General features: G+C 34.4%; 1 protein-coding gene across 1 annotated transcript in view; it reads right to left on the bottom strand.

The window, feature by feature from the left end:
* Window positions 1-17,450, bottom strand: part of LOC104541748 (microcephalin-like) — a gene marked incomplete at both ends in the record, with an annotated part of 27,318 nt that extends 9,868 nt beyond the window's left edge. The window contains 8 exons of the mRNA XM_010185879.1: window positions 566-644; window positions 4,317-4,548; window positions 6,748-6,843; window positions 8,079-8,204; window positions 8,519-8,639; window positions 9,264-9,348; window positions 14,890-15,008; window positions 17,359-17,450. Coding sequence (XP_010184181.1) covers window positions 566-644; window positions 4,317-4,548; window positions 6,748-6,843; window positions 8,079-8,204; window positions 8,519-8,639; window positions 9,264-9,348; window positions 14,890-15,008; window positions 17,359-17,450 — 950 coding nt within the window. The remainder of the gene's footprint in view (window positions 1-565; window positions 645-4,316; window positions 4,549-6,747; window positions 6,844-8,078; window positions 8,205-8,518; window positions 8,640-9,263; window positions 9,349-14,889; window positions 15,009-17,358) is intronic.
* Between the last annotated feature and the right edge of the window lie 853 nt (window positions 17,451-18,303).

Here is an 18,303-nt window from a genome sequence, read left to right as displayed (position 1 = left end):
GGCCACACAGTTTCTCATACAGGCCAAGATGCTGTTGGCCTTCCTGGGCACACTACTGACATGTTCAACTAGCTGTCACAATCAGCATCCCCACGTCCTTTTCTGCCTGGCAGCTTTCCAGCTGCACATCCCCCCAGGCTTGTAGTGGGTGTTGTGACACAAGCGCAGGACCTGGCCCTTGGCCTTGTTGAAGCTCATACAATTGACCTTGGCCCATGGATCCAGCCTATCCAGGTCCTGCTGATTTTTTAAGAGCCTTCCTACCCTCAAGCAGATCCACACTCTCACCCAATTTGGAGTCATATCCAAACTTACTGAGGGAGTACTAAATCCCCTCATCAACTTGGCACTGATTCTGCCACCGTAAGTTACCAGAAAGCTGAGTTCCATGGTTCTATGTATTGTCTTTGAACACCATTTGCTTAACTTTTCAATGAAAGTGAGATTCAGCAGTTTTAAAATTGAGTGTATAGAGAATGCTTTTTTTAATTTTTTGCACATACAAAGGCACTCAAGTCATTCTCCAAGAAAGAGTTTAACAAACACTGCATCCAGTTAAACTGACCTTTTGGAGTCTTCTAGTTTTTCTTAAACCCACATTGTGCTTTTTCTTTTGTTCATTAAAAACTTTGCAAGAGCCATCAGTAACTTGACACTCTGAAACTTCATCACCTAGAAACCAAATTTAGAAACTTCAAATGAAAAATGCAATCTTGTGAAATGAAGCTGCCACCAATTATTTTATCATAGCACATAGAGCTATGTACAATTAAGGTACCTAGGCTAATAATTTGTACCAGTTATTTTACCATTATATTTCAGTTACAGAAAAAACTCAAGACACTCAAGCATCTGACTTCATCTTTTAGTATCCGATCTTGTAAACAAACTAGTTGTAAAACTCCAATTCCCAGTATTTTGAAAGCCATATATTAAACACACTGTATTTAAACACAATAACCACAATTATCTGCTAAATGTCTTTCTATTTTGCAATTTGCAGTTTCTCTGAACACAGAGGTATTTGAAAATTTGAAACAGTGGTGGCTACATTTTTCCTTTCTTATTGAAATGTCAATGCTTTCAGTACACACTGTTTATTTGAAATGACTTTAAGGTCTGAAACATGTTTTCAAGCTGTTAGAAGGCAGGGAATGCACGTGCTTGCAGTACATAAGTCTAATTATTTAGAAAAAGGCACCATCCATAAGAATGTACTCTAAAGTAGCTGCCAAAAAGCAGTATTTTTCATGACCTATTTTGTGAATTAACATAAATTTAATTCTTCAACATTGTCAAGATGACTTCTATAAGCACTAAATAATAAACTTTTGAATAATTTGAGATATTAGGGTGCTTGCATAAGATGAAAAACTTTGATCAATCTTTTGATTAATGAAATTTCAATGAATAGAAATTTAAGTAGATAATTTTCCCCAAATTTAATTCAATGTAGTCTATTTCAAGGCATTCATAAATTTTTCATTTCAAAGATATTCAAGAGACCAGTTAAAATTCAATAATTAGTGATTAAATTAGCCTAAATTCAGCTCCTCCCAAATAAGCTTCTTCTGATTACTTTTGGAAAATACTGAAGTGTGCTATCCATATTTATGGATTTATATTTGTTTTTCCTGTCAGCTACTTGAACTCTTAATCCTTGAGATGACAGAAAAAGAAAAAAATTACAACACAAGAAATTATGATAAACATTTTCCATTAATGATTACTTAATTTAAAATTATAACCTTTAAAATAGCCAAAATTCCATCACTTCTTCACATTGAAGATGCAAGTTCCACACTAATTTACACAGTATTACAGTAATTTTTATGTAATACAAGTAAACCTGGCTTTCAGGTACAATCATTAATTTAAACCCAATATTTAAACACAAAGCGCCATTTAACAAAGGAAAAACTAATTACTTAACTATGTTTATTTTATTTGGTATATCATCTTCAATCACAGACCAAGACGGATGGCAAATGGAAGAAGAAAGATCTTGCCATACAATTAAAAAAATATAAGAAATTAATTTAACTCTTTTTACTTGGAAAAAATATTCTTTTAAGCATGTACTTTGAAATCTAAATAAAACCCAAAACAAACAAAAACACACCACCAAACTGCAAAGGATGTCAGGAGATCATCTGTTCTGTTGTTTTACCCCAAGCAGATGGGGGTAAAGCAAGGTACGTCTCTGATAATTTCCAGTAAGTCATTTCAATCACTGTAAAAGTGCAATCCACTCACTGTTCTTAGGTTTTCTTGGAGGGGTGGCTTGGGGCAGTGGGGCATTGAGAAGTGGTGTAATACTCCTTTTGCACTCTTGGCCTGAATGTTCAAGCTCCACAGATCTTGTCCTACTTAGGATTAAAGTCTCAAGACCTGTATGCTTGGACCTCTTTCCAGTTATGCTTTCCCTTCATTGGTTCTTTATATTTACAGGAAAGAAAGGATATATACACAGAGATATAATTAAATTTTGTATAGATCTTTAATTACTCCTAACTGTATATATATGTTGAGTGAAAAGATTTCTTTAGCTTTTAAAAATTATATATTGTATTTTACCAGTTTTCAAATCACATACAACATACTGAAAATAACAAACATATTTACTATTTGTTTGCTAATTAACAGGAAGAAGAAATAAGTTACAGTCAAGATAAAAAAGGGAAATTTTAAATCTCTATTTAATAAAAATCAATTATTCCATCATACAGCATCACAGCAGTAAGGTTAAAACAAGATTTTCATTGTCTTCTACCAAACTTGCATTGTTAGGGAAAATACAACTCACCTTGATTCCTTCCATTTTAAGTGAGCTCATTTGAGCTGCCAAATGTGACATTCTACTTGACTACACAACAGACATGAGAAGCTGAATACATTATACTTGAGAAAATAGCCATCATTGGTAAATCACAAATACTGTTAAAATAACTAGAAACACAAATTGAGACTTACAGAAGTTTCTAACAAAAAGAATAAAAAGTGTAAACATTGGATAACTTTTGTTTACTGAATACTGTTCTATTTTCCCCTCCTCCAAAATCTGCTTTCTTAAAAACCTGTCCAGTGAGAATATAAAAGCATAAGATACTGGAACATTGATGATAATAATTTAATCACTAGAATTTAAAATTTAGAATTAACTCTAAAGTTAACTGGCATACCTAAGTTTAAAAGGAATAAACATTTTCTCCTTTCCCATTTGTTTTCATGATTGTTTAATGAAAAACAGACTGTTCTTTGACATTAAGAAATACATAATCACACTTAAAACAGAAAGACTTCGGTTTCTTGCAGCAGAAAATTTACAGAATACCAAGCATTAGGGAAAAAGAAGGCTCACATTACTTTTGTTGCATTTTGTGAGCAGTTTCCTTATCTCCTGGTGACTCCTTCATGTTTGTAATATATGGCAAAACAAAGAGGTGTTCTTTTGGATCCCATGCACTCATTTATTTTACTCAAAAATAAAGTCAGCACTGCAGCATTTTCTTTTGGTGTAATTCTGAAATAGTTTTCCCTTGGGAAAGGCAGTTCATTTTGCAATTTAATTGCATTAATATATCTAATGCACTATGATATCTTTTCATTTTCCAGCTTTAAGTAGCTACTTACCAGTAGTATGAGTACAGTCATTCACATTGCTTCTGTAGGATTTTTCATGAGCGTGCTGAGGTAGCCTATTCACATCACAGTCTAGAGCTTCTGCAGTGTCAGATTTTTCACCATCTGACATATAATTTAATGGCACACTTCCAGGATGTTCAGCTGGTTTGAACTTTTTCTCCATTAAAACATCATTTGCTAGAACAGACTTTTTCCTACTTTTCTTGGAAGTAATGTGTGTCTTACTGAAACTCACATTCAAATTAGATGATGAAAAATAGTCTTCGTAAGAAGCCTCTTCAGTGCAAAAAGCCTTGCTAGACATATTAACTGCTTCCAAGAACTCTTTAGACCCTGATGCACCCAGTTCTGAGGTAGCCAGTTCCAAACCAGGTAGCATTTGTACTTTATTCTTCTTCTTGTCTTCAAGAATACAATAATTTCTACAAACAGGAAAGCTTCTATCCAATGAACACGTATTTAAGTCTTCACTGTCCACAGGTGAACTAAAGAGACTGTCAATCAAAGCAGTCACAGCATTTAACTTGACTACTTTTTTGGAAGGAGTAATATCATATAAGCCCTTGATTTGGAGAAGAGAACTTTCATTTGCAACTGAAGTAGTCATGCTATTTTCATCCTTATGATTTTTGTTTGGAAACTTTTTTAGATCTTTCTTTTCCAAAGACAATTTATCATCCAAAATCTGTTTCTTTCTTAAGCTTCTTCTGCTACGGTTCTTTGGAGTTAAGCTCTTCTGCTCATAGCTATATGAGGGAGATTTCACTGATGCACTCACAGATACATGAACATCAGTTGAAGTATCACAGGTGGGTTTTACTACCTCTGTTTTCTGTCTCTTTAATTTATCAGTTCCCCAAAGATAATCATAACTTGAGTTCAAGCACTCTTTCATTTGTTCTTCTGCAAAATAAGAAAAGTGGCAATACAAATGTATTTAACAAAACAGAATACCAATTTCCTAGTGAAATACCTATGAAATTACTGAAAGAAGAAAACAAGGATTTAACCACTACTCTGGATATTATACGGCAAGTCCTCAGAAACTAAACAAAATTGATTAGAAACAAAGCACATTCTATGCTGACAAGAAGCTACAATAGGTTTAGCTATCGCATCTTCTTACGTGGTAATAAGTACCCATAAGTCCTATTCTGCTGTCTTGAAACAGAGCAGCAGAGGAACTCTATTTCAATCCTGTATTTGTGGACAAAATCAGCAAAATTTTACACTGATAGAGCTAGCTATAGCAATACCAGAAACTCAATCATCATTTTTACTTCCACACCATTACCATCAGCTTGCAGTTTTTGCAGTTAAGATAAAATTAAATACATCATAGTATCAGACCACATACATCAACACAATGTATTAAAAATAATTAGAATGTGGAAAAACATATCATTTATTGTAGCTATTCTAATATAAATATCTTATAAATAATAATGAAATTACTCTGTGGGAGGTGAGATACCAAATCTACTCATAACTCTTCACAATAAATTCTTCTGAAACAGGCTAGTATCTCTGATTATTCAGAATACGTTTTTTAAAATCCTGTTCTTCTACAATCTGATTATTGCAATAGATGCTTTTGTTTAAATAAACATTTAGTTCAAAGTTTCAGAAATATTCCTTCTGTAAGTGCTCTTATAGACTTTAGGGGAGGTATTGATGTTATTTGCTTACTAAATATAAACAATATTTTTAACATATAGTGTTGTTAGCTAAATTAAGATAAACGAAATATACAGAGATGAAAGGATAAGTTTCACATGACATGATCAGGCTCCCATATTAGCAATTGAGTCTTAACTTGAATCCTCAAACTAAACTGGATTTTTGAACTTTTTTAACCAACATACTCTCATGTGTCTCGCAAGCACAAACAAAAGGGTCACTGTCACAGAGCATCCGACATGGAAGCCACACTGAATATTGTCATGAGATGCGGAGGTCTATCCTTAATGTAAAATTACATTGTGCAGTTGTAATGCTGGAAGAACACACTCAAGACAAAGCACTCAAATCACCATGTTCAACCTCATCAGCAAACAACTAATTTATCAAAATAAAATAGTTTGTTGGCACAACTATGTTACTTCTAGCATTAAGCTATTACTTCTCCCTAACATTGCATGAAGACATATCAAGCTGTCTCAGGGTACAAAATACCACTCCTGTTCTCATGTAAGTGAGCATGACAACTCCTGTATGATGTCAACAAATACAACACTTGAAAACAGCATGAGATAAAGCTTACTGTTGGAGTAGAACAGACAGTAGGCAGACTGCTCAAGTGGCTCTCATTATGAATGCTAAAGACTGTCTTCTCCTTACTTTTCTACTGAGATCAAACACCAGCGTCTGACTTCAGCTTTTTGCTCATGACTGACAGAAAACATGAGGTCTGAAGTACATACGCATTACATATGCGATTGATGCTTTTAAAATGTCCACTAACATAGCTCAACAGCCTTCACAATAATCGTCTCCTTTATATCCTGCTACTACGCGGAAAGACACTAACAACACCCTAGCTTTATGAGAATAAGAACCTTGATGACAACTTGAATTCATCTGCAACCATAAAACATTTTAAAAGCCTATTTATTTTCACACTTGCTATTTCTTCGATCCCTGAATACTTAAGCTGGAAAACACATTAGGTTTCTTTTAAAATTCAAGCTTTTAGATTGAAAATTTGGAAGACATTTCAGTTCTCTTTTTGGCTTCTCACATCACACTGTTTAGCATGCCCCCTGTATTCTATGAGATGACCATAAGAGCAGAGAAGACTGACACCATGCCAGGATAAGAACCCATTAATGGGGAACGGTGTGAGGAAAGAGGAGGAAGCGAGGCAAGCAACACAGCAGTAAGGCACAGCATCTACCCAATTTGATTCCTAATGCTCCGTTTTCCTTGAACTCTTCTACATAATTTGCCAGTTAAGAAAAATTAAAACAATTCAGCTTTAAATAAAAATGATAGAGCAAATATATACAGTTCCCATTTCAGTATGCTGTATTTTCCAAAATAAGATATACAGACCATGTATTATTTTTAATTTCTGTATTATATAAAGTTGTATTAAGTTACCTGGTAACAAGGCATCTTCTGAATTAGTTAAGGCAGAAGTAGACAGTGAGCAGTCTCCTGGTGAACTACTCGGAGGTATCTGAAACAATGGTGAAGCTAGGAATTTGTAAAGAATAAACTAGTTAGCCTTATTTGCAAACATACAAATTTCCACACCATCTAGTCATATTTCAAAACAACTCAACTGTAAGACAACTCATTGCTTTGCTAACTAACTATAACCATATAATTACAGACTGCTTAACAGTATCTCAAATTCACATACTAACAAAAAAGCCATTATTCTACAATTTTAAGCTTTTTTTTCTAGATAACTCAGCACTACTTTTTTCTGAAACTAAAGAATGACAGCAAACCATTTAGAAAATATTATAGACCTTTCTAAGCCAATTGAGGCATTTCACTAAAGAATCTGACAAATTCTGCTAACAGTAGCAAAGCCTTGATATAGCAGAAATACTTCTCAAAACGCTTGAAGGTATTACCTTAAAACTCAGAGAAAACAAATACAAGACCTGTCAAAATAAATGTGATTTAATTTTTCATCCACATATCACTGGTTCTTTACTTTCCTCCCACAATTATTTTTGAAATTATAAACAGACAGTCTAGTTGACATAGGCTTCTTAAAACTTAAAATGCTACAGATTTCCACCCCCTCAAAAGATGTTCCACTTTTTTTTTTTCCCCACATTTCAGCTGGCAAATCCCAATGACTTCTCCCTCAATACTTTCACAGTAGGGTAATGCAAAAACTAAATAAAGTTATTTGAAAACTGCTCTGTAGATTTAATTCAGCTGCATTTTTGAAATAGACTGGATTTATTAAATTAGGTCATTCAAATTAATTTGTATCTTAAAATCCTGTTCTTCAATACCTGGACAGATGTCTGATCAATTCTGGACTCCTTTCTAAACTGTTGGCCTGGGAGTAATAACATTACAATCTTTGTCAAGTACAGCATTCACATTAAAATTGAACAGAAAATAAGATTCAGCGTCTTACTGTAAAGTTTAACCAAGTTATGATAACTCAATTTACATGTTTACAAAATTTGGCTTAAACACTAGTCTTCTTAGGCAGTCTAGCAATAAGAAATTCCTTTTTGCAACCACTGTCTTCCATGAATTCTTGTGCTCTTCGATAGAAAGAAACTAAAAGCAAAAGCACTCACGCCTACTTGAAACCTAGGAAGAAGGGTGGGTGTGCAATCAAGTAAAATATGAAAAAAGTTCTAAAGGCCAGAGCAAGACAAGTACGCCAAAAATTCAACAATAAAGATGATAGCCATTTGTGCATACTCATGGAAAAGTAAAACTTATCCCCTTACCAGTCAGAGAAATGTTTTCTCTTTTTTCCTTCATCTTTATTCTTCTGCATGGATCTTTAATCTTATTAACAGGGCTGTACGCAAGGGAACCATTGTCTTCAAATAGTAAAACTGGTACATCAGTTTCTACACAAAGAAATTGCTTTTGTACATTAATCCTTACGTGCTATAACAGCTTCAGATGATTTAACAAAAAACCCAAAACCAAAAACCCCGAAAAAACCAGGTTCCTTATACCTAACATCACTTCAGATGCCACAATACCATAAACTTGCAAAGAACTCTGTAAAAAGTCAACTTTATTTCTTGTGGTGAGATGCATAAAAGGCTAACAAACAAGCAAACAACAACTGCCTCCCCCTCCCAAAAAATCCCCACAAAACCCATCAAATGCTTTAAAGAAATAAGATATTTCAATCTTAGTCCAAAGTAGTTCTTACCAGCATTAACTGCTAACTTTTGCACAGCTAATTCTTTATCCATCTGGTCCAGTCTTCTCTGCAGCCTTCTATTATTCTCTGGAGGTTTTTCAACAAAATCTTTTGGCTGCATACATTTGTGCTACAAGACACATGAAACTATTAATCATATGGTATAAAACTGCCAGAAGTAACTACACTTTCTATTTGCTTGCCACTTTATCATGGTATTTATTATCAGCAGTTATGCTACTTATTATCACCTCCTTGAGAGTCACAGATAATCGTAGAAGTTATATTTTCCAAAGTGAGCTTTAAAATGAAAGAAAGAACCTAATTTTTTTTTAGGTTAGATTTTAGTAAAAAGGAGATGTAAGTCTCCATCTTTTCTTTTTTACTTGTAGCAAAGATAAACCTTGATTTTTATTTTATTTTTAAATACCAGGATTTTAGGGTTTGCTGCAACTCAGTGAAACAGTAGTCACACAGCAGTCATGTTTTTTTGATTAGTTAATAATTATGTAATATTAATTTAAATCTTAATTTCTTTTTTCACCAATACAGAAACTCTACTTTTATTATCCTTTCTTCACATGTCGTGTCATCACAGCCACAGCCTTCCTTTAAAAACCTACTTGTATAGGTAGAGTTTACAGAATGTTCTGAAAATAAACAGTTCAAATGCCTGAGGTCAGAAAGTCAAGTTAAAACTTTAAAGTTTACTACTCCACACCTATTAAAATTTTTTTTAAAAAAAATCACATACTTTTTTTCTCAGCAGTGGTGATTCCTCATCAGGGTCTATTGCATGAAATAAGGATTCATCAACACACACTCCAGTTTCTTGACACCTGTATAATAAATTAAAGGAGGTTTGGTGTGGATTTTTTAGGGTGTTTGGTTTTGGGTTTTTTTGTTGGTTGGTTGGTTGAGGGTTTTTTTGTAAGACTGAGAACCTTTATTGCAAAAAGAGTTGTCTGAGCCCTGTTAAAATGAACTACCAAGTCTTCCTAAGCGTGTATCTTTAGAATAACTACTTCAATGCTAAAAAAAATTATCTTTACATTACACACCAAATACATGACATGATACAATTTTTTGTTCTAATGATGCTCTTTAAATTGCCATTCCAAAACTTAAGAGTCCCACTCATATTTTCCATGCTTTTAGAAAACAACTGTATCAAGTCCTTCTGGACAGATTCTCATGAATCTCAAATCTTGCCCCAACTTGTGAGGACTGTAGGCTTTCATTGTTCACTCGCAAGTGAACTTAACCTTCACTTGGTCACTGTGATGACAGTAAATTCCCAACTACAGTCTACAGAATGTCATGGTGGGGAAGGCAAAAATTCTTCTATTCAGGCAAATGAGGAAGGAAGTTTCAACTGATTCTGTTTTTTTTCATCCTACCCATTAGTCTGTTTTCTGCCTTCTCTTTGTTTATACAGTGCTAAAACCAGCACATTTATTGAGAAGCAATCTGTATTCATGCAAAATTTAAAAAATTACAAAATCAAGAATCGAACTGATACCTTACCCCTACTTTTTCCTGGCTTTTCATTTCAAAAACTGACTTGAGAACAGTGGGACTAATGTTATTTTGGAATACGATACAATTTACTGAACACTAAAGACGATGTGAAGACAAGAATTTGGTTATTAATACATAAAGATCTTTCGATCAAAATAAGGAAATACAGTTTTATTTTCAAGCAATAAAATATAAAACCAATTATGGAAAAGAGTATGGAACCCTAATAAGACTACACTAGAATTACCCCAGAAGTCATTTAAAACTGTGATTCTAGTGACACCTAGTGATCTAACTGCTATAAAGTCCGTAGCTATAAAATTATAACCTAATGCGTAGTTACTCAGTTTTGAATAAAGGAAAAAGTCAAACCACTACGTGTATTTGTCAAACTAACTGAGTTTAGAGTTCTCTGCAGCATCAAATAGAGATGATATTCAACATGCTGGACTTCAGTAGTTTTTATTAAATTCTGGATAATAATCAGCAAAGATATAGATTACATTAAAATTTACATTCATTCAGGTATTTCATTGATTCAGAGAAGCTAAACAGAAGAAAATTTGTTCATTAAATAGATTTTCTTTTTTCAACTTTGTAGAAAAGTCTGAATATAAATAATTTATCTGTCTTATTTGTGAGATGAGTGAATTACCATACTAAGAATACACATGTGGAGTTTTCCAGCTACAGGTTTGATTTGGAAATATGAAGTGTTCTTAATTTGGACAGAGGTTGCAGCAATTCTATTTTATTGTTGTTGGTTTAGATTTTTCTTTTTAGGTTGCTTAGTGAGGTATCTGAGTTGAAGAAGCACTAAAAAAAGTTTTTCAGTGATCCCAAAGCTGTCACTTATTTTGCATTAAACTTACAATTTGCATGAATCTTATAGCAAGGCCATCATTTTGTGCACCATTCTTAAAGTTAGACAAATCTACTGTTCTGAGAAAAACAAAAAAGAAAGCAAAATATTTAATTAAAAATACATTTACTTTGGAGTTACAAATTTTTTTTAATTTCAAGTAATCTTATTTTGAAGTGTCTACTTCCCAATAAAAATATTGCCTGTTAAACTGTAGAACTGCATTCAGTGTACAGTCAGATACTTGTACTTTAAAGCAGAAGCTTCTAATACAAGTTGCAGGCAGATCATTGGAGAGAGCACGAGAAATCCAGTAAGAGTTCAACAAGGCAATGTTCACTAAATACTGCACAAACCTTTGTAATCTGTGCTGGCATTTACGGAGAAAAGTGAGTTTTATAGTATTTTTCAGATCATAGGACATGCTGCTCTGAAAGGCTCATGTACTGCTGAGGGGAAGATAACACTGGTGTACATACATAACAGGTTGGAAGTAGGGCTCTACTACATGTTAAGTGGGAGAGTATTTAGCAGAAAGCAGAAGAATCAGGAAGTTCTGGAATAATTGTTTATTATTTGCTTCCTTGTCTGGTGTTTTCAGAGCTCAAACATCAAAAAGTAGTGTCCAGATTAAATATCATATACTTCAGCATCCAGTTTCCAATATCAAGATTCCCAAGAGCATGTACATACATGAAAACACAGCCAAACATTCCCAGTTTACTTTGCTACGTTCCACAGATTTCTGGTTTAAAGATGGTCAGATGTAATACTGTATTTGTTTTTTAAAAAACTAGATGTTTAATTGCTTCAGCATTTTTTTAAACCCATGTCTTTGCTGATTATGATTCTGCAACAAAGAATTCCACAGCCTAACCATGTTTTACTAAAAATCATTATTTACTGTTTTCTCTGAATCTGTCTTCAGACACATTGATGTGATGCTTTCCAATTCTTCTCCTGGAATACTATACACTCACTGTCTATTCAGCCTCTCTCTCCATATGAGCTTTTACATCCACAAATCTCTCCCTCTCCACTCCCACTTCTTTTCCAGGCTGAAGCATTCTTGGCTGCTCAATCACAACTTGTGAGAAAACTATTTTATAGCTTCAGTCATGCTCATTGCCATCCTGTGCCAACATTCCAAATGTAACCATGATAAAATGCTGTCACTCCACTACATGAGCTTTTATGTTCCATTTCATTTGATTTTTGACTACTGCTGAGGTGACAATGCTATGAAAACATTTACTGTACGTCCCAAAACCCTTAATTTTCTCCTCACACAATGTGATGATCATCATTTTTCTGATATGCTCAAGAGGACTTATGCTTTAAGTAGTCTCCTTGACATCAGCAAGAATTTTATTCCCTTCACTGTCCCAGCTTCTTCTTAACATCACTTCTCCCATTTTAAGTAGACTCCTTTTGAAATTGGAGCACTGTCACAGAACTTAGGTTTTGGTGTTCCAGTATGAACACTGGTTTTATACTGTGGCCATACTTAAAAGAAGGTTCTCTGAGATAATTAGAAAAACCATCCACAAAACAATGAAGACCAAGCAATAAGTAAAATATTTGGCTTCATGCTGCATTCCAACAAGAGTCACCCAATCCCCAGCCTATGCTAGAAAGTTGCCCCTTAGTATTACATTTCCTGCAATGAGATTTCACAGCATTTCTGACCATTCTGAGAACATTCCCTTTGCTATTGAATGGAGCAGCTGGTTAATCAAGCCATCTTTCTTTAGAAACACTAAAACTTCAACTCATATGAACTCTGTATATCTGCTGACTCAGTTATCCAGTCCAAACTAAGCTTCCACTCATACAGGATCCCTGTTTTACTGGCACATCCTATTCAGTCCTTCGTGTTTACATTGTCTCAGGGCTCAAGAGACTGTCTTCTCCCTACCAAATCCCTGAGATACTGAAATACTGGGCATGTTAATTTAAAGTCAGGCACTCCAGTTCCCTCATCCTATTACAAAAATTAGTATGTATGCTAGCACAGGCTCATTTTAATTTTGTATTGTTTGTGTCTCATTGGAATAACCCTACGACTAGTGAGACAGCTCATTACTATCTCTTATGCAAGCTTCTACCACTCCTGACCTATACCTTGCTCAGAATTCCTACGAATTCTGCCTAGAGTATACATCAATCTAAGTTGTATGTTCTTGTGTACCTTTTGACGTTAACTTTAAACTAAAAGGCAGAAGATTACAGAGAAGTGCAATTATAATTCATGGCTTGGGTTCTTCTCTGCAGTAACATACATCTCCCTACTTCAGGTGATTCCCCTAGTTCCAACAGGTCACATCTTATTACCAAGACCTTACCTTGTCCAGAGCATGATATTAGGAACTTCAAAAAAACATCAGGAAGATGCTAGCCTTCTCCTTCCTACCAACAGCTTAAGTTTTCCCTCCAGATCCTTTCTCTTGTCTTTTCCTTTGCTGCTGGTATCCCACAACAGCTAAAGTTTCCTGAGGCTTTTACACCTGTATCTCAAAGATCCATGCTGTCCCCCACCATATCACATATCCAGCTGTCTCTATGTTTGAGCTTTCAACAGCATTCATCCACTCAATACCCTTCAGTGCTGCAGAGAAGACTCTCATGGTGGAACTGCTATGACAGAGACAGCATTTCTGTATGACACAGCCTCGACTCCCCTCTGTACAGCTTCCTCATTCTTTTTCCATGGCAAATGCTACTCACCAGGACTTTTTTGGGATCCTTTTTACTACAGCACATTCGGGTCCTCAAATAGTTTATAGTTCCTGTGACTAACATTTCAAATTCTGTATTTATACTCTTAATCACCTGAAAAACATATTTAATTTTATAACCAAAGATTCCTACTGAAATGACCATCATTTTCACGCACTCAGATAGCGCCAGGTCCCAGAAAGATATATTCACATAAATAAAATTTTGTATCACCCTCACTTCTGAGAACTTAAAGTATTTCTTCCTTGGTGTTAAAGCTGTCTGAGTTGTGCAGCTGTAACTTCTATCTCTGACATTCTTAAAAACAAAAAAAAAAGAAAAAGAAAAATCTTGCTTCAGCAGAACTGTATGAATTTTTTTGGCTAATGGACTTGCATCATAGGTATTGCAGTTCTAATGGCCTACATTTAGGTGGCTGCAGAGCTCAGTTTTGCCTCTCCCCACCCTTTTCTTTTTTCACTTTTGCATTTAGCAGACTTCTATTTCTCTACACAGATTAGAATTGGTATGGGAAAGGGCCTCTTTACGTGATTTAGATATTCTAATTTCCAACCTCACAGCAATTTATTAATTGGAGTGTCTGAGTACAACATGTGCATATTCTTAAACACTGTAAGTGGTTTTACCGTTCATCTGAAATCTAAGTTAGGCCTCACAACCACTTTGTAAATTCAGGGAAGTTGCTATGGACTAATAAATTCTTATGGACTGGCTGCACAGCTGAAATTTTTTTTTATTTTTTTTTAAATTTAATTTTTTCCATATGGTAGTTGAGACTCTCCAAGCAGTGCTGCTCTGAACTTACCAAATGTCTTAAAAGCAAGACTACATATGGATGTTTTTCTTTCTTGCTAGGAGATATTCTATCTACATGAGTTAAGTACAGAAACAATATAATATTCTTGATGAAATGTGTTTTCACATGAAAATGGAAAAATTCTACTCAACTCATCTGGTCTTCACTGCCAATGCATGCTATCTGAGAGCAAAGGAGTGGAACACTGACTAGTTAAAAATATACTACAGAACTACTTCAACACACTCATTTTTCAAGAGTTAACATTTTACCTTTTTATGCAAGTAACAAGCTTTATAATAGGAATAATGTCATAGGTAAGTTATCGTTTACTCATAGGTTTATCACTGTTTCAAGTACGTTAAAAAAACCCAAGTACTGTATTTAAGTTTTTAAATAAAACAATACTAAAACATATTAACTTTGGAATGGGTCACATTCATTATATTAACGAGTACTCACTTCTCCACCCAGAGTACAGAAACTAGTTTTATGCCCATCTTCTGTGCTTTTCTCCATGTAGCCAAATGTCCATCTTTGAAGACTACATGGGTCACATGCTTGTTCAAAGTTTTTGAAACCTGCAGAAATACAGAAAGCTCATCTTTTAGTCTGATAATCAGGAAATGCTAATGAAACTAGCTACTGTAGTCCATTTTTAATGTATAAACCATTAGTGTAAAAACTTATTCTAAATATTATGTCAAGAACTTTTATCTTTCCCATTTTCACAAGAAGCCTCAAGCAATAAAAACTCAAGTCTCATTAGTCAAGCCAATATAATGAATGCTAGAAGGCTAAGTAGCCTTTTGTTTTCAAACTTCTTTTCTCTAGATTACCATTTTTGCCTCCCTGCTCTAGCTGTATCACTAATCTTACAACATTTTTATTTATGTAGCTGGACATAATTTCATACGCAACAGCCAGTACAGAAAGTAGTTGCCATTATCCAAAGAAATAGCAAATTACATATTTTATTTAGCAACAAACTCACAGGTTGAAAGACTACAGCTAACCTCATCCTTTAAGCTAATTCTCATCAATAAAGATCACTTTTAGTTTTGAAGGAAGGCTGAAGGCACTACAAACAAACAAACAAAAAGGAACACTTTAAAAAGCAACAAATAAAGAAAACTTAAGTCAGTACAGCTAATATAATACCTGACATTTTCATTGTGTTGTACACTGATCAAATTTTCAGTTATTAGCCTATATTGACAGCTATGTGATAACTTCTTTAGTTCTAGATTCTTCACAACCAAAGTTTCCTTCTGTATAGACTAAACATCCTACACATAAAACTGTTTGATCAGTTGCTGTGATTGCTGACACAGTGAGATCAACACAATTCATATTTTACAGCAGCACACCCAAAAGGAAATAGCTCTGTAGCTTTACATTGCACTCTCAATTGCATCACTATACTTGGTTCCAAACATGTTGGATCTATATTTGGCTTTAAGAAAACTATTTTTCAAAAAAATTTTCATGGCAAGCTCAGAAGACAAAAAATCCTAATATTTAAGTATCCAGGTATACAGGATCAATGAATCTTTTTTTGGAATAAGTTATGATGCAACTGCTTACTTGCTTATGCTAGCATCTGGCTCACAGCCCATGCCCCAAGGACAGAGATGCTTGATTTAGCTTTGTCTCCAAATGATGGAGAAAGCACCACCTGACACCTCCCTCTCACCTTTCCTGTCTCCTCTCTTACCCTGAACATCCTCTGGTGCTCAGTGGACATTAGGTTGAGGTGCCTGAATCAACAGTCTAGGGAAAAACTGTTTTAGAATTATATTTTCTGACAGTGATCCAAGTCAGTTTACTATCATATGCTCAGTTAAATAAAAGGAAAGCATCAAGAATAACGAAGGAGCAGGATCACCCTTTTTCCATCACAGAGATCTGCTAAATAGCCTCATCTGTATCATCTGCCTGTACCTTCCACTATATCCAGTTACTTTTTGATCAACTTAAAGAATTTTTGTCAACTGCTTTCTGTGAAAAAAATCTAGTATCATCAGAATAGAATTACATAGATCTGATAGTACAGTACAAAAGAACAAGAAATATTCCTTACTCAAGCTATTTATTGAGAGTTGTGTTTGCTTTTATAATACAAACAGTTATTCTACTGTTCTTTCATGCTATATCAGCTAAATTTATACAGAAAGAGAGGTTCTGCAAAATTTTCTAAATTACAGTAAGGTACACCTACACAAGCCCACTTAAAAAGCACTTGGAGTTCATGTATGTTATTTAAAGCATGATGTGGATTGTAAAAATCTCCATTAACTGGTGATAATGTGAAGGTTAACTCATTAACTGGTGATAAAAGAAGGGAAGATGACAGTTTGGTTTCTAGGTGAAATTTTACAGCTGACAGTTAAACATATTTTGCACCTACAAGTCAATGATACTTGATATGGAAAAAAATCACTGAGACATAGCCAAAGACTCTTACATGTATTTCTACTAGCACTTTCTGGAGTTGAACTACATTTATGGGATAGTGAATGGAAAAATAAAGTGTCACGGCACTTGGGTTAGAAAATACTGTAGTAACAACAGAGCAGCTGCCTACAAGTTAAAGAAAACAAAACAACATATGGCACATACTTTTAAACCACAGTTTTAACACTTAGATTTGGTTTATGCACAGTACATGGCAAGCCCAACACTTCACAACAAATGCATGCCATCATACTAATATACAAAGAGGTTTATAGATATGGGGAGGTTTTAGATGCATTTCCTATCTGCCACTAGCAAGAATTTTACAGCATGTTCATGTGTTCTCAGGTCTGTGACTATCTTCCTTCTTGCACTTTAAAAACTCATACTACAAAGACATGACAAACAGAACAAGCAAGTTAGTTTGTAACTAAGAGCTTTCCTATTCTATATATTTCAAAGTAATTTCCTTACTTGTGCTCCCATATCAAGAAGCTGCCGCTCAAAGGCTTTTGAGTAATTTTCTGTTCTGTTAGATGACCAAACGTCTACAAATGCAGAAATACCTGGATCAGAGGAGAGAAAACAACAAATAGCTAATGAAGCATATACTAAAGTAAAACTGGTTAAGCTGCCTTTCCAACAAAATTTTGGTTTTATACATACTTCATTCAGCAGAAAGCATAGCTTTCAATAAACTGAGTATTAATTGTTAGAAGAATATATGCTCTTTTTATAGTATTTAGTCCCTTAAATTAGTTATAATGGAAGAAACTTAGAGGTTTGACACTTGTTACACAACTTCTCACTTGGTCTATTTAAAAAACACTACCAGCTTAACCAGCAATGCAGGATCTTTACATGACTGCTTACTCTTATCATTATTTAATCACTGCTAATCTTCAGGTTAATAAAAAATTTTAAGACAAGTTGATATAGCATAAGTTACAGAACATAATGAAATAAATGTAATGGAATTATTCCTTCCCCAAACCTCCAGGAAACTGCAGAAATATTACTTAATTTCCAGTTGACTTCAAATTCCACTTTATTTATACTGAATCACCCGAAGCTAATTACAAACCACAAAGGCTAATACAATTTCATGTCAGCTGCTTTACATAACTTGAGGTACATCATACTGAAGTAGTTTACTTTACCAAACACATTAATAGTCTCTTCAATGAATGAAATCAGCCTTGGTTGAGAAAGACTTTAAACAAACCAACCCAGATGAATTGACATGGATGGATAAGCAAACAAGACTCATAACAATCCCTTCATCTATTTTACTTAGGACAGGCACTAAAGTGACCTATAGGTCCATCAGCCATGACAGTTTCCCATTTTGAATGATGAATCAGGAGTGCTTCAGAAAACTCAAGGAATGCTGGTGCACCAAAAACAATTTTACACAAA

The sequence above is a fragment of the Mesitornis unicolor genome, unplaced genomic scaffold, assembly GCF_000695765.1.
Source record: "Mesitornis unicolor isolate BGI_N332 unplaced genomic scaffold, ASM69576v1 scaffold9726, whole genome shotgun sequence".
Classification (NCBI taxonomy): Eukaryota; Metazoa; Chordata; class Aves; order Mesitornithiformes; family Mesitornithidae; genus Mesitornis; species Mesitornis unicolor.
The sequence above is the reverse complement of the archived record's forward strand: the minus strand, read 5'-3'. Positions and strand labels throughout refer to the sequence as shown.